The sequence below is a fragment of the Rattus norvegicus genome, chromosome 1 (assembly GCF_036323735.1).
Source record: "Rattus norvegicus strain BN/NHsdMcwi chromosome 1, GRCr8, whole genome shotgun sequence".
Lineage (NCBI taxonomy): Eukaryota > Metazoa > Chordata > Mammalia > Rodentia > Muridae > Rattus > Rattus norvegicus.
In genome coordinates, this window is record NC_086019.1 from 256,230,036 (window position 1) to 256,246,059 (window position 16,024).

The window sequence follows — 16,024 nt, forward strand, 5'->3', positions numbered from 1 at the left end:
TCTTCATCCTCCTGCCTCTGCCTGCCTTCTGAGTACTGGGATGATACACACAGCCTATGCTCTCAGACAGCGCCTTTTGTGAGGATAACAAGTCCAAGAGCCTCAGAAACTGTAAACCAAGGGCTGACAAAGATGATTGTGCAGTGGCCAGGGAAGCCAGATGGAGGGCAGTGGCCTTCGAAACTGAGGCTTGCAAATCCTTTGTGGGAGTAGTTAACACAAGCCAAAGGCAGCCTCCTCTGGGCTTGGTGGGGGAGGTTTCTCCCCGTCACCCCCATCCCTCCACAGGGCCCCGGGGTGGAGCTTACCCGGAAGGAAGGGGATAATCCTCTGCTTGGGATCCTTCTGGCCACCTTCGATAGGGAACTTATCCAGAAGCTGCATCTGGGGAGACAGACAGACAGACAGACAGACTTGAGAACACGGACCAGCGTCAGCATCCCACCAGTATGCTCACAAGGATGATAAAATCCCTCATTTCACAGCCCATTAACAAACCACATGGAGCTTGAGAGGGAGAAGGCCAGAGCTCTCCACGCATCAAAGGGGATGTCTGAACCATTTCAGCAATGGGGAGGAGCCTGGAGACACAGGATTGAGGCTGGGCTGGGGACCAACAAGCCTGTAGGCCAGACTGGGGTTTCCAGATGCTCCTTCGGGCCTAGATCCTTCCGGCTCCATCTGTCTGTTGGGTGAATACTTCAGCCACCTGCGTGTCCTAAACCTCCCCGTGCCAGGAACGGAGGAAAGCCCACCTGATACTTCAGACAGACCACCCACCTTCCAGAACTGCTCTGAAAACCCAGGAGCAGATGTTATTTTAAGCACAGAACCTAATCTACTGCACGGCCCTCATGGCTTGTGACCCCCTTTTCTCTGCTTCTTTCTTCCCACCCTGAGCTCACTACTGTTTTTCCGGGGGCAAGCCTCTGGAATGGATTCCAGGACCCTGCGGGAACAGCTGTTTCTTCCTTTGCTATTCTGGGCTGAAGTTCTGTATGAACTGGAAGAACATGGGGAAGCAGGACAGACAAGGCCGGGCGGGGTCCCTCCCCTGTGTGCAGTTGATGCTAAAGGGCTGCAGCCAGGATGTCAGCTGGGTATCCCAGCTGTGACCTGGAGCAAGGCAAGGAGCCTTCCTCAGGCTCCTCCTCATCGGATGAGGATCTGTCACAGGTTCCCAACATCCATTCGTTCCTCCCCAGGCTGCAGATACTCATCCTGGACTAGGGGCACTGGGCATTAGAGAAAGCAGACTTTGCCCTCGGGGTGTGTACGTTCTGGTGCGGGAAGACAAACAATAAACACATTGGTCGTTTGTCAGGGAAGGTAAGTGTTATAAAGAAGGAACACAGTTGAAATATTTAAGTAAGATGCGGATCTTTTGTTTGGGATGCTAAGGATGATGTTACCAATTTAAAGGCAAAAAAAAAAAAAAAAAAAAAAAAACAAATCCAGGAGGTGAGGAAGCAGAGCACTATGGGTAAGACATGTTCCAGACAGGGAACCAGAAGTGCAAGGTAAAGGCCACTGTGGCTGGCATGGGGTGAGACAGGGCAGAGGGACAGGCAATAAGATGTGACAGGCAGGATGGTCTGCACCATGGAGATGGGAGGCTGTGATGACTCAGGTGCATCCCGAACACCGAAAGGTTTATAGAGAGGAGGGAACTGGCCGCTCGTCCTTGGGAAGAGGGCTCAGCTAGAGTGTAATAAATGAGAGACAGGGTAGAAATGGCTGAGGCCAAGGTGTAGAAAAGGTCCTGTGCCGGACTGTGTGTGCGTGCGTGTGTACGTGTGTGTGAGTGTGTACGTGCGTGTGCGTGTGTGCACGTGCACGAGCATGCTTGCATGTGTGTGTGTCCATTCCTCTATCCACTTTCAACACATGGCTCTAAGACTGCCTCTCATAATCATGACTTAATCTCCATGGAGCATTTAGAACCCACATAGGAAGAGTTTAGGTGGATTCCATTCCAAACAAAATTGCACCATAGTCAACTTTCACTTCCCTAAATAGGTATTTAGCCAAAGCTGACTCAGGAGTTTTAACGTTCTAACTTCAACTCTGGAACATTTAATAATTCCTTCTTGTTACCTTTAACTACAACTGTCGGGGTACAGCATTATAAACCTGTACTTGGGGAGTTCTGGATACATTTAGAAATGGATACCGCAGGCTAGAACCCTTGATTTCTTTACCCATTTTTTTTTTTTATTTTTGTACATTTCAATTCTGTACTACCGGAATCATTCTTGCCTAGTGCGGAGAAACCAGAAATTACAAAAGTAGCTGTGTGTGCGGTCTGTGGTGAAGGGAGCTCGACTCGGCGGGGCACGCTTGCAATCTCAGCACTGAGGAGGCCGAGACACGAGGGTCGAGAGTTCAAGGCCAACACAAATGAAGAAGCCAAAATTATTTTTAAAAAAAATTTAAAGGAGAAAGAGTTACTTAATTTAGTTCCTCCAAAATGCAACACTAATGTTGGGGGCAGCACGTATCTGCTCTAAGTACTCTTCTGTGTGTGTAAGATGACTTCATCGATTCTCTTATGCCACATGTTGAACATTTTTTTTTGTACAGATAAATACTTCCATATAAGCATTTTTGTCCACGCTAAGCAAGTGCTTTACCATTGGGCTACATGCCCAGTTCTTAGGTCAATATCAACACTCCGGTTTTGTTTTGCTTTTTAAAAAAGATTTATTTGTGTATATAAGTGTGCTGTAGCTGTCTTCAGACACACCAGAAGAGGGCATCAGATCCCATTACAGATGGCTGTGAGCCACCATGCGGTTGCTGAGAATTGAACTCAGGACCTCTGGAAGAGCAGTCTGTGCTCTTAACCACTGAGCCATCTCTCCAGCCTCCAACATCCTGGCTTTTTTTTAAAGACATGGTCTTACTATGTAGCTCAGGCTATCCACATAACTGAGTGCTACAATTTCCTGTATATAGTATGTGGCACCATGCCTGACCATCCTGCCTTTTAAAATTACGACAGAGAGCTCCAGTGTCCGACTGGCCTACAGCTCCTTCACCCATCACCCTATTGCTGTAGGCTCTCACCTCTCACTGTATTGCAACAAGCATCTTTGTACCACATGTCTCACAGTGCTTCCTTAATAACAACATATTCTTTTCAATCTTACCCTCTGCATATCTATAAGTGATTTTTTCCCCAAAATATTGAGTATAGATAATACCATACATAGACCGGGTCTGGGCCTCCAGGTAATAGCTCCATAAGGTGTCAGAGGTGGGCAGCATTGAGATATCTGAGGACAAAGGAAGGCCCAACCAGACACCCGGGTATAAGTGACATGCTCCTCTGAATTGATGCTCTCTGGAACCAGGGTGTGCCTGGGCCACAACATGTTGTGGGATCTCATCTAACTGTCTGTGCCATTGAGGAACTTGAGGAAGTCTTATCATACAGCAAGACTGGTCTGAGATTCTTGGGGCTCCTGTCTCGGCCCCCCATGTGCTGTGATTACAAGTGTGCACCGCCATGCCTGGCTTTCTTTTCCTTCTGACTGCCTTTCTCGTCTGTGTCCCATTTTTTGTTAAGTTCTAGTTTCTCTTCATGGAGCAACCTTAAAGTACCACTCACAGACTCCAACCTTTTCTTTTGGACCTCAGATTCCGACTCACTAACTGCGCACAGGGAACGTGGTGCTAGGAGGAGTGGGCAGGGAGGGACACAGAATACTCATGCCTTCATTCCTTTCCTCCTAAAACACAGTGCCTTCTGGCTGACAGGCCCTCTACACGCTAGGCTGAAGTCAGATGTCCACAAGGCGCTCTCACACTGGGGTTTCACAGCCTTCACCGTGCCGATGAGGCAACGGTGAGTGAGGAGAGCGCAGTTCTGGTTCAGAGCACCTGGGGGGCCCCTTCTCTGTGCTGTGAAAGCTGCCAATGTGCAGACTGTCTGTCACAAAGCTGTCTGTCTGTCACAAAGCTGTGTGGCTGCATTACCACAGGGAGCTCTGCCCACGCATGACACTGCTCACTCGCAATGCAGCCAGCACAGGTGGAGATGGGCTGTACGTGTAAAGCATGTGCAAAACATATGTGGACAAAGGTATAGAAGAGAGGGAGGAATGGGAGGGGAGGGGAGGAAGGAGAAGAGGAGCGGAGGAGAGAGGAGGGAAGAGAAGTTTATAAAATTAAGAATTTTATACTGGAGCTGGAGAGATGGCTCTGCAGTTAAAAGCCCTGGATGCTCCTCCAGAGGCCCTGGGTTTGATTCTCCATACAGCTCACAGCCATGTGTAACTCTAGTTCCAGGGGATATCCAACACCTTCTTGTGGCTTCGTCAGGCATGCACGCATGTGCTATACAGACACACACTGAGGTGAAACAAGCAAATACATAGAATTTTTTAAAATCGGTATTGATTGTATGTCAGGAATAATTTATAAATAAAATATTCACTTCTGCTGTATTTTATTTATTTTATTTCTTTAAGTGTGTGGTGTGTGTGTGGTGTGTGTGTATTTGTATGGTGTGTGTGTTTGTGTGTGTGTCTGTGGTATGTGTGTGGCAGGGGTGTGTGGTGTGTGGGTGTGGGTGTGTGTGGTGTGTGGTGTGTGTGGTGTGTGATGTGTGTGTGGTATGTGTGTGTGTGTGGTGTGTGTGGTGTATGTGTGGTATGTGTGTGTGGTGTGTGTGGTGTATGTGTGGTGTGTGTGTGTGGTGTGTGTGTGGTGTGTGTGTGTGTGTGTGTGTGTGTGGTGTGTGTGTTGTGTGTACATGAATGTAAGTGTGAGTGGAGGTCAGAGGCCTTCGAACTCCTGGACCTAGAGTTGCAGATGCTTGCAGGACTATATCACAAGCTCAGGCCCTCTGCAAGAACAGCGAGAACTCCTAACCACTGAGCCATCTTTCCAGTCCCCAAATAAAACTAGTTTAATAATTAACTTCACTGGCTACTAGAAACTGCTGTTTTTAATCCGATATGTGTCTCACACTGTACTTCTGTTGAATGGCACTGGTCCTGGGCATGGGATTCTCAAAAGTATAAACTGGAGCTGGGAAGGAGGCTTCAGGTAAAGAACTCCATGGCTGCTGAGAAGGCTTCTGACTGAAGAGGACTCAGTCTTGACAATGAGAGTCGCATCCCTGTTGCTGAAGCGCACTCTAAATTTCCATAGTGGGTTTATGTGCCTCCTAGGGGTATGGGATCATCTGATTACAGGGCGAGTGTCGGGGCAGACTTGAGTTTTCCTCCAGATGGCTTCTGGGGTGGGGTGGGGTGAGGGTCTCTTGCAGGGACCCACTGGCTCTCTATTCCTGTATAGGAAGCGTTCCTCCTTTTGGTATACCTCCAGCTTATTCCAGCACCACTCCAAGATGAGACGTCTGCTGAGTTCTGCACCACAAGTCTTCCCCAAAGCTGTGAGCCTCAGCGGGCTGGCTCCACACTGGTAGGCAGCCCTCAGGCATACAGCCCAGGCACCTGTCACCTAATCCACCTCAGTTAAATTATCAGAGCCTTGGAGTGGGCCCTCCCAGTCACTTAGTCACACAGCCCATGTGCCATGAACACAAAGCCCAGATAACCAGCCAGGGGTGTTTTCTCTGCCCCGTCTTTCAAAGAAGTCAAAAGCCCTGGCCCTAAGTCCAGGGCAAACCAAACAAAGGCAGCCCAATGGAGCTAAGCCAGCAGCATGCGACGCCCACAGTGTGTGGTCTCGCAGGGCAGCACAGTTAAAGATCTAGGCCTAAGCTGGCCTGATGGTGGGTAGTGGGTCCATCCGTGCTGAATAGCCAAGCTGCAGTGTCTGATGTGTGAGGCTGGATTCCACGGAGAAGAGCCTCCTGAGAGGCTATCTCCCTGACAGACCTGGCCAGGCTTTCATGAGGAGGAAGCCCGGGAGCCCGGTCGAGGAGAAGGGTTTCATCCAGCATGGAGTTCTGCTGTGACCACCTTTTCAGGCAAGTAGATTCTCCATCTCCCAAAAGGCCCTGAGTCAGGCCGGAAGAAAAGCACATCTCACTGCCAGGGTTGTTCTTGGAGAGAGAGGCTCCAGGCTAACACGGCCTTTGCAACCACACCACAACCTCTTCAGCCACTGCAGTTTATCTAAGGGGTGGGTCGTGGGAGAGACATAGGACAGCTTGGTTCCAGGAGCTGGCTCAGCCAGAAAGCTGATTGGACACCTCCCCCTTGGGCAGGGCTCTGCAGCAATAAACAGTGGGGAGAAAGGAGGTAGGTCCCACCCAACTGGGGCACATTGGTAACCTAAGAGGCCCAACTGCTGGCCTGCTGGGAGGGAGGGGTTCCCAGTGACTTTATCGTTTAACTCCAGGGTTTCAACCTTAATCCTTTAGCATTGGACCCTTTTCTACCTAGGGAATGGAAAGCATGGGAAGCTTACAGAGCTCCGGGACCCACAGATTCCATTACAAAGAAGAGCACGGAAGCCTCAAGGGTCCGTCTGTCTGTCTGTGTAGCACACTGTGGACTTGGCAGCTCCAGTGTTAGATGCTGGGGTCTCTGTGGGCATCACAGAAGGCACAAGCTAGAGGCTCCCAGCACTTTAAAAGCCCGAGGCGGTAAACCTCAAGGCCAGCCTCAGCCATATACCAAGGCACTATCTCAAAAAAAAAAACCCAAACCAAATTAAATTAGACAATGGTAAGTGCAGCTTACATTTCCTTACCGTGTACTTACCCCAGTCTCTGCTGGGCTTCTAGACAGACCTGCCCTAAGAGCCTCTAGGACAGCCCTGGCAAAGGTCACCACCTCCTTTCTTTGAATCCCCATAGTACTTCCTATTTGTTTATCCTGGCTGACTAATGACACTGCCTTTTGTGATTTATATCTGCCCACCCCAGCCCTCTTGGAGACGGACAGGGTTCAAGGAGGTCAATCAAACCTGGAACCCACTACGTACTTGAGGCTCACCTTGAACTTCCCACCTCCCGGTCTCCCCCTGCTGGGATTGCAAGCAAGCACAACCACTCCTGGACTGGGATCAAACTCAGGGATTCTCTAACAACTAGCCGAGTCAGCCCTGTGCTTAGCTCTTGTCTATTTAAGTCCTGAAGAGGAATGCTCTTTGCCCCTGAACAGTGAGGCATCCTTGTTGACCCACTGATGCGACATAAACAGTAGAGGGCGGGGGACGACTGGGTGCCTCTAAGGTAATTATGCACAAATCCTCTTATTGGGGAGACAAGGGAGTCCAGCAGAACTCTCTGCTCCAATTAGATCTGACATCCGATGTCAACGCACATTTCAGGGTTCGTTATCCCATTACCTCAGAGCAGCTTGCTGAGAAGGCTCTTTTGCCTTCTAAATTAGCCCCAAGTCCTTGTCAAAAATCAATTAACTCAAGTCTATTTCAGGACTTCGTGCTTTTCCGTGACCCGATATCCTCTCTTGATTTCTACAGAATTTTGATAAGGCTTAAAATAAGTCTCTCTTCCTCAAAATTAGCCATTTTAGATTCTTTGCAATTAAAAAGAAATTGAGGTTGATTAATCTCTATAAAACAGTGGTTCTCAGCCTTCCTAATGCTGCGCCCCTTTAACACAGTTCCTCATGTGCTGACCCCAAACTATAAAAATATTCTCATTGCTACTTCATAACTGTTATTTTTGCTACTGTTATGGATCGTAATGTAAATGTGTTTTCTGATAGGTCTTGGGGTAACCCCTGTGACCTGAGGGGTCAAGCCTCACAGGTTGAGAACCACTGTCATAAATAAAAGCTCCTAAGGTGGGGGAGGCGGAATGCATAGAGGTCGCACACCAATCTCCCGGAAATAACTCTCGGGGGCAGGGGTAAGACAAGGTATTACTATTTGGGGCCCAGGCTGGCTTTGGACTCACTCTGTAGACCAGGCTAGCCTTAACTCAAGAGATCCACTTGCCTCTTCCCTCCAAGCGCTGGGACTCAAGATGTGCCACCACATCCCTCACGGCGGTTATCTTAACAATTGAGACGTCATTCTTTTATTGGGCAGCATGTCTTGTCAATGATGATTTTAGTTCTCATTTACACTTGTTATTTGGAGAGAGAGAGAGAGAGAGAGAGAGAGAGAGAGAGAGAGAGAGAGAGAGAGAGTTTTTTTGTGAGAGGCATTAAACTCTACTGCAGGGGTTCAAGGCCAGGCTGGGCAACTTAGTGAGCTCCAGTCTTAAAACAAAGTGTGGAAAGGAAGAACATGCCTATTGCGTGCGAGGCCCTGGGTTCAGTCTCCAGTTCTGGCTTCTCTAAAGTCTGGGAAAGAAGAAATGAATCTGCTGACCTTCACGACCAGGGAAGGAGACGCACACCTTTGGGCCTTTTTCTGGGTTCTCACTGAAAAGCAACTTAACCCCTGGATGGGATAAGTCATGAAACCTTTGAGGAGAAGACTGCAGACTGTGGTCTTTATGCAGGTGAAGACGGGGACAAGAAAAGGCAAGGCCTGTGATTGGGCAGTGAGAAAGTAAGGCGGGAACGGAGATTTGGTAAGTCGGGAGAGAGGAGAAAGAAGAGAGGAACCAAGATGGAGGCAGAGGAGGACGACCCAGATCCGTGTGGCCTTCAATGGCCGCAGGCAGTTACGAATATTTCATGAGGGATGGATTTCTATAGGACAATTTGTCTTATCTAGGTGGGCAGTTTATATCATTATCGATTGGTTGTGAGTTCATTGTGTGGACATTTTGTGGAGTTTGAGTTTACTGATATAAGTCTGATTGCTGGATTACAAGGTTATGAGTTTTGATTATAACAGGTTACTGAGAGCTGTGACTATAATCATGGGGGGCGCATGCTGGGAATGTGAGCAGAGCCCACAGTAAGAGAGCCGCAAGATAGGCGAGCTCTGTATGGAACTGGCCTGGTGGCCACCGGCCTTGCGTACAGGATGAGTTACAAGAGGGCGGCTGCTGCCAGGCTCAGATAGTAGACGGCGGGCGTACCGTGAGATGGAGACTGGGAGTTCAGCGGGTGAGACGGTTTGTTGGTTGAGATGAAACTACCCCGCAGATGCCATGCTCCTCCGCCCCCTGTGGCAGCTCTAGCTCAGGATGGTATAGATTCATTTTTTAATATATTTACCGCAACAGAAGGCAACCGATACGATGGATGTCCAACAAGGGGACACACTTAACATCCCTGAACTATGCAGTTCTCAGAGGTTCAAGGGTAAGTCTTGCGCTTAGTATATTGTACCACAACACGGTAACAATGAGGAGAGGAAGAGGGAGACAGCGGAGGATAGGGGAGAAAGGGGTAGGGAAGGATGGGGAAGAAGGGTGGAGAGAAGGATGAGGAGGAAGGAGGGGGAGGGAAAGGTGGGGAAGGAGGAGGAGGTAAGGTCTCAACACTGACTAGAATGAGAGCCAGGCAGGGTAAGGACATAGGACAGAAGAACCAAGCAGAGCAGAGTGGAGGGAACTTCTGCTAACACTGCCTCTCCCTGAGGTGTATTCACAAACACCCCCACACCTGCTTCTTTGTGAGATATACACAAAGGAGAGCAGACAAGGGTAACCTGGGCCCTAAAAACACAATGGCTAACCAAGTGACCGACCCTCTACAGTTCAAGCAATGGGCGAGGCACTGCCACTCACAAAGGACTGGAGAAGAGGGTGGTGTTGTAGGGCAGAAAGGGGCAGCCTCAAGTGAGGTTGTTACCCAGAGTTCCCAATGGTAAGGTTAAGGGTGGTAAGGTGAGTGGGGTGGACCTAAGCTCTCCTGTCAACATTACTACAGCACTTCATGTCGCTGGCCTAGCACGCAAACATTAAGGAAGCCAGGGAAAGAGGAAGGAAGCAGAGGGGATCCTTCCTCCCTGGCAAGGATGACTTGGTCGTTGGGTCATACGTCCATAACATGCTCAAGACAAAATGCCAGGTACTAGAGCATTCCCCAGAGCCAAGAGGGGCCCATTCTCACTTCTAAAGTTTGCAACAAGAAGTCTTCCTTGAATGTGTTCTGGAAAGCAGGCTTCTGCCGCTGCTCCAAATCCCTTCTCTTTACCACAGCCATCTACACGCTGCACTTGCAGGCTACAGAGTGTGAATCACAGCCCAGGCTAAGTGAGCCAGGATGCCCACACAGGGGCTAGCAGTGTTAGGGGAGAGTCACACTGCTTATGTACAGTAAGAGTTGGGGAAGGGACAAGCTCACCCGCTGAGTGGGCAAAGCAGACTTGTCAGAAAGGACCATGGAGCTGGGCCCTGAGCGGTCACAGCTGGGGAAAACAGAAAGACAGCAGCGCAGAGGGAGGAACAGATGGAAAAGTTTGCTCCTGTGAGGCTCAACACTGGTACAGGAAGCAGTCAGAGTGGACGGAGCAGCCTTGTCCATGAATGCCACAAAATGCCACCATGTGCTAGGCAAAGTGGTGGGATCCAGGGTGGAGGCTCTTGGTCATTATTCCAGGGACGTGGGAATGAGTGCACCGTTGGCACCCGTGCTTGGTAAGGGTAGCTAGATCTCCGTGTGCACCTCCACAGTGGGCATGCTGACACGCACAGCCCCAGAAATGTGAAGAGATGCGATGAGGTCATAGCCAGAAGCCAGCTGGAGGGGATTGCTACACACTGTCGGGGGCTGTTGGGGTGCAGGGCAGTAGGAGAATTACTTCAGAGCCTGTTGGAGCAGCAGTGCCCACTGAACAGCTCTCTCCATCCAGTCAGGTGGAGCTGAACGGAGCTGTCTCCTCCTGAGGCTCCGGGAGAGCAACTTCCCCATGCCTTGTCAGCTTCTAGGGGCCACCCTTGCTTCTTGACATATAGCACCCCCCCCAATGTGGTGTTGTGTTGAGACAGAGTCTCGAATAGCCCAGGCTGGGCTTTGTCTAAAACATGTGATATAATCAAGGATGCTATGACCCTCTGCTCTCCCTGCCTCCACCTCTCTCAGTTCATGTAGGGGCGACCTCGGACAGTTTACGTTGTGCTGGAGATTAAGTTCATGCTAAGTAACCACTCCACTAACTGAGTTACCCCACCCCTCCCTCCCAGCCCCAGGCCATTTGTTTTCTGATTATTATTTTGCCATCATGACTTGGCCTTGTCAGGGCTACGAGGGAGACTCTGCTTCCCACTCTCAACAGTTTCTGGTGACTCAGGCCACACAAGACACCCCATGGCTGACGAAGAACTTCGTCTTCACATGCCCCTGCCTGTGACCCAGTGTCCCTTTAGTAGGCTGTCAGTCTTGCTGCACAGAACCTGGCCTATTCCAGAGCAGACTTCCTCTTAATGAATCACACCTACTTGGACTCTAGGTCCAGACATGGTCACACCCTGAGGTCCTGCAGTTTAGATGACAGCGTACAGAATGGGTGCCACATCACTCTTCACCCCTGCCCCGCCCCCCACCGCACACACGTACACACACACACACACACACACACACACACACACACACACACACACACACACACACCTTAAGACAATGTATAGCCACTAAAGGGAACCTTTTGCCCTCCTCCTCCCACAAGCCTGGCTGGACTCACAGTGGTGGGGAAGGGTGATTGGTAAACACAGCCACCGGGGCAGGCAGACATAACGCAGATCAATTTCCGTGTCTGTTAGGCAGGAACAGCAGTGCAGTCTGACCAGTAGTCTCTACTCTGAGGTCTGGGAGTCAGTGGGAAGACTGGGTAGCAGATGGTGGGAGTTGTGTCGGCCAGGCCCTACTTAGCTGTGAGTATCCAGGGCCCCAGGGAGCTGCCCAGCTGGTGTGCGTGGGCCAGACTCAGAGTGGAGGCCTCAGCTCACCCCAGCAGTTCAGCCAGCGTGGAGGGCTGGCCAGGACATGTGTTGCACTTAATGTGGTGGAGGCTAGGCCAATGCCCCCCCCACGCACACACCCACCTGCTGAGGGAGGCACTGGGAGGAAGGAAATCATGGTAGGCTCACAGTACTATCCCCGGTTATTTCTACACTGTGAGCCTTCACCCTGGGGCCTAGAAGCTCTCTGTAGTAGCTATTCCTGGTTGTCAACCTGACCTATATCTGGAATGAACTACAATCCAGAACTGGAAGGCTTACCTTTGATTCCTGTCTTGAGGCTGGGAGGTAGAAGTTTCTGACCTGGATCTTGGTATGGAGATCTTGAGGCAAAGTGGCTATGAATCCCAGGAGCTTAAGGCAAGGAGATCTCTGAGTTCAAGGTCACCTGGGACAAATCAGGTCCCAGACCCTCCTCCTAGCTGCCTGAGGAAGCTCAGTCTGCTCCTGGCTTCCTTCAGATGAAGATGTAGAACTCTCAGCTCCTCCTGCGCCATGCCTGACTGGATGCTGCCATGCTCCTGCCTTGATGATAATGGACTGAGCCCCTGAACCTGTATGCCAGCCCCAATTAAATGTTGTCCTTTATAAGACTTGCCTCGGTCATAGTGTCTGTTCACAGCAATAAGACCCTAATCAAGACAGGACCCAAGCAGGCTGGCTATGCCAGTCTACTCCCATGGGCTCATTCTGAACACACGTAGGAGAAAGAGTCTCGAGGAGGGCTCCAACTCCAGTCTGTCAAGGACTTGCTGACCTGGGAAACCCTCTCTGGGCATCAGTAACCTCGCCGGTGAATTAGTTACTGTGTTCATATCCACGAGTATGAGAGAAAAGCTCCGGAAAGAGCTGCCTAAACCCAGCTCCCACCCCTTCTCTCTCCCTAGAGCTGCAGGGGTTTGCTGGTCAGTCGTGACCCTTGAGCTCTGCGCTCACAGTTCCAGACTGCTCCTTTCCTGCGTGGCCGTGGCAAGGTCACTTAGCCTGTACCCTGTCTCCTCACCTGTCTTAGTTAGCGTTACCACTGCCATGATGAAACACCAAGACCAAAAACAACTCGGGGAGGAAAAGGGTTGGCTCCACTCACAGTTCCATATTAACTGGGCAGGAACACAGTGCAGGGCAGGAACCTGGAGGCAGGAGCTGATGCAGAGGCCATGGAGGGGTGTTACTTATGGACTTGCTCCTCATGGCTTGCTCAGCCTGCTTTCTCAGAGAACCAGGACCACCATCCCAGGGATGGCACCACCCACAATAGGCTGGGCCCTCCCTATCCCCTCAATCTCTGATCTAAAAATCGCCCTACAGGCTTGCCTGCAGCCTGACCTTACAGAGGTGCTCTCTGAGGACCCTGGTCTCTGTCAAGTTGACGGAAAACTAGCCAGGATATCATCTTTGAGTAACAACAGCACTGCAGGGTGATATGTGGATTAAGTAAGACACTGCAGATTTACTGGGCTGTTTTAAGACTCCTGACTCCTTGGTGCCGTCCTATCTCTGAGGCAGCCTTTTAGTGGTCAGTAAATTGGGAGCCTGCTGGACCCGGCCATCTCTTACTGTCAGTGGCTGAAGGGCCTTTTGGGTCCATCCTCCATGACTTGACAGCCCTTAGCAACCCTAAAGCTCTGAGCTTCAGCCCAGCATGTTAATCCTCACACAACTCCCGTTCTCCTTGGCCAAGAGGGGAGGAGCAGGCATAAAGTTAAGGAAGCAGCCCACTGGGGAAGCCAGTGGCCATGGGGCCGGTAGGCAGAGGTGTGGGCTCAGCTGGCTTCTAGCCTGGCTCTGGGAGAAGGGAGCAGGCCATGGGCATTGAGTAGGACATGGCTTCCCTCCCTGTTCCCAAGCCCGCAGGGAGCCCGTGCTGGCACTCCCTGGCTCTTCCTCCTTCGATGTCCAGTGCTAGAGGGTCCTGACCCTCAGGAGGGCAGGAGTGTGCTGGGCCAGCAGGGTGATGGGGACGTGGCTGAATCAGAGAGGAGGAAATTGGACTTCCTGCTCAAGGCAGCAGGGAGTCCCTGGAGGACACTGAGCGGAGGATGAATGACAGAGAGACAGAGAGTGGACTTCTAGAGAAAGACACATCTGGCCCCTTCACGGGCTGGGGGGCGGGAGAGAGACATCCTGGGGGAAGGGAACAGATGGCCAGAGGGTAAGGCTGGTAATATAAGCACACACAGAAATGGTAAAGTCTGCTGGGTCCTGGCTATGGTCACCCAGCTTCTTCCCAGGGGTCTGAAGTCCCTTAACCTTGCCAGAGACCCCTCCTGAGATTTCTAAACTCCCCCCAAACCAACAATTCTCTCTCCCACACACGCATGAACCTTCCAGAATGTTCCCTACTCCACCCCCCACCCCTGTCCAAAAAAAAAAAAAACGAGAAAGAGGGACGAGGCTCTGAGGATGGGAGAAGGGAGGTGACCAGCATGGAGCCTTTCCCTCAGCCCTAGCTTCTCATTCTAACCTTCCATATGGCCAAGTCTGCGGTTCCCAAACTGCCCTGGGCACCATGGGGTCAAATTCTGCCCAAAGTTTGGGACATAGAGCAGAGATGAGGCCAAGGCCAATCCCTGGAGCCAAACTGCTATCTGAGGCAATGAGATTCTAGTCTGTTCTCTGGTGCCCTCCCTGAGGGAAGAGGTCAGGCAGGACATGTTTAAATGACAAGACCACTCCACTTTCTTCTTTCTGTACTCAAGTGGTTTCTTCCTCTTACCGTTTGCTCCAATCAACTTTTTTTCTTTTGTGGGGGTGCGTGGTGTGTGTGTGTGTGTGTGTGTGTGTTGAGATAAAGTCCCTCTAGGTAGTCCTGGCTGTCCTAGAACTCACTCTGTAGACCAGGTTGGCCTTGAACTCACAGAGATCTGCCTGCTGCTGCCTCCCTGGATGCTGGGATTAAAGGCACCGGTGGAGGTCTTTCCGGGTTTTTAAAGCGAAAGACAAAGAACAGGCTGAAGAAAGGACAAGAGTAAACCGGGCAGAACCCAGCTCTCACCAGCCTCCCCTTGAAACGAGAGCCTGAGCTATCCGGAGGCTCGATTCTCTATGTCTGGGGCCGGAAGCAGCTGTGAATGTGGGTTAGACCCAACCAGGCCTTTCTAGTCAGCCAAAGCACAGGGGGTGTAGTGTAAGGTTCAGGCCTTCCTCAGGGGAGTCCAGCAAAGGGCACACAGGCCATTTGAGTTCTGGCCGGGGTCACTATCTGAACTGTAACTTGAGGAGGGCCACCTTCCCAATGCTCCCCTTTCTCCCACTACAAATTTCACAACCACACAAACATCACCAATATCCCAGTGATCGTGGCGCCGAGTAAATGCTGGATGACTCCCGGCCATCCACGTGGTACCAGCATAGCGTGTTCGCTGCCTCTGCACCGCTGGCCTGTGTTGTCGCGTGCCCCGACACCTCACATGCATCCTGCACTGCACGGCTGTTCAGGGTCCTCACCAGCACACTGCCCTACAGCTCCCCCCTCTGCAGGTGGCTTCTGCAGAGCGGCCGGCCGTGCAAGCTTCCTAAAGGTCACTCTCGTCACAATGACCGCTTCACACACTTATCCGCCTGTCAACACTGTTGTGTCTCAGAAGCGAAAGGCCCAAAGTCCACCACAGCGGCCAAACACGACTGGGCACATCTAACCCACACTTCCCACCCTCCCGTGCTGGCAGTACAGTCACGCGACTGAGTCCTGATGGATGAGGCTTGAACAGGGGATCCATACCCCTCCGCCACCAGTAGAAGAACTCCCTGGATGATTCCCCCGCATTCTCCTTAGCAACTTCCAGCAGGAAGACAGGTCAGCAGACAGCAGGCGCCGAGCTCCTGCATGGCTGCCTGTGGCTGAACCCTCTGCTGACTTATTTTGGTCTGGGGCATGAACAGAAAATGAACGTTTTCTTATGTTAAGCCACTGGGAACCCTCAGTTAGATAGCAGTTGGATTATCCCAGTAAAAGGAAGGGTTTTAATCAAGGTCCCCCAAACCAAACTGAAAGCGGGAAGACTGCAAGATGTAGAGAATCTTCCGGGAAATGTTCCGAATCCACACAACTCCGGCAGCACAATGCCTGTACTGAGCCTCCCTCCGCACTAGGCGAGCCATTCTTCCCCTAGCCCCTGCCACAGCTGGAGCGCCTGGTCTGACAAGCCTGTAGCAAGTGCACTGAGACACAAAGCTGAACTGGAGGGAGGGGCCGGCTGCCTCCTCCCTCCTCAGCCAGGCAGCAACACTCCTGACGTGTGACCCACATTTCACGTGTCCAACTTCTCCAAG

The 16,024-nt window shown here is 51.2% G+C and overlaps 1 protein-coding gene across 4 annotated transcripts in view; it reads right to left on the reverse strand.

Moving 5' to 3' along the window:
• Positions 1-16,024, reverse strand: part of Sh3pxd2a (SH3 and PX domains 2A) — a 206,130-nt gene that overhangs the window by 135,045 nt on the left and 55,061 nt on the right. For all 4 annotated transcript variants that reach the window (NM_001415946.1, NM_001107606.2, XM_006231514.5 and 1 more), the window contains 1 exon segment: positions 309-384. In NM_001415946.1, the coding sequence (NP_001402875.1) occupies positions 309-384 (76 nt within the window).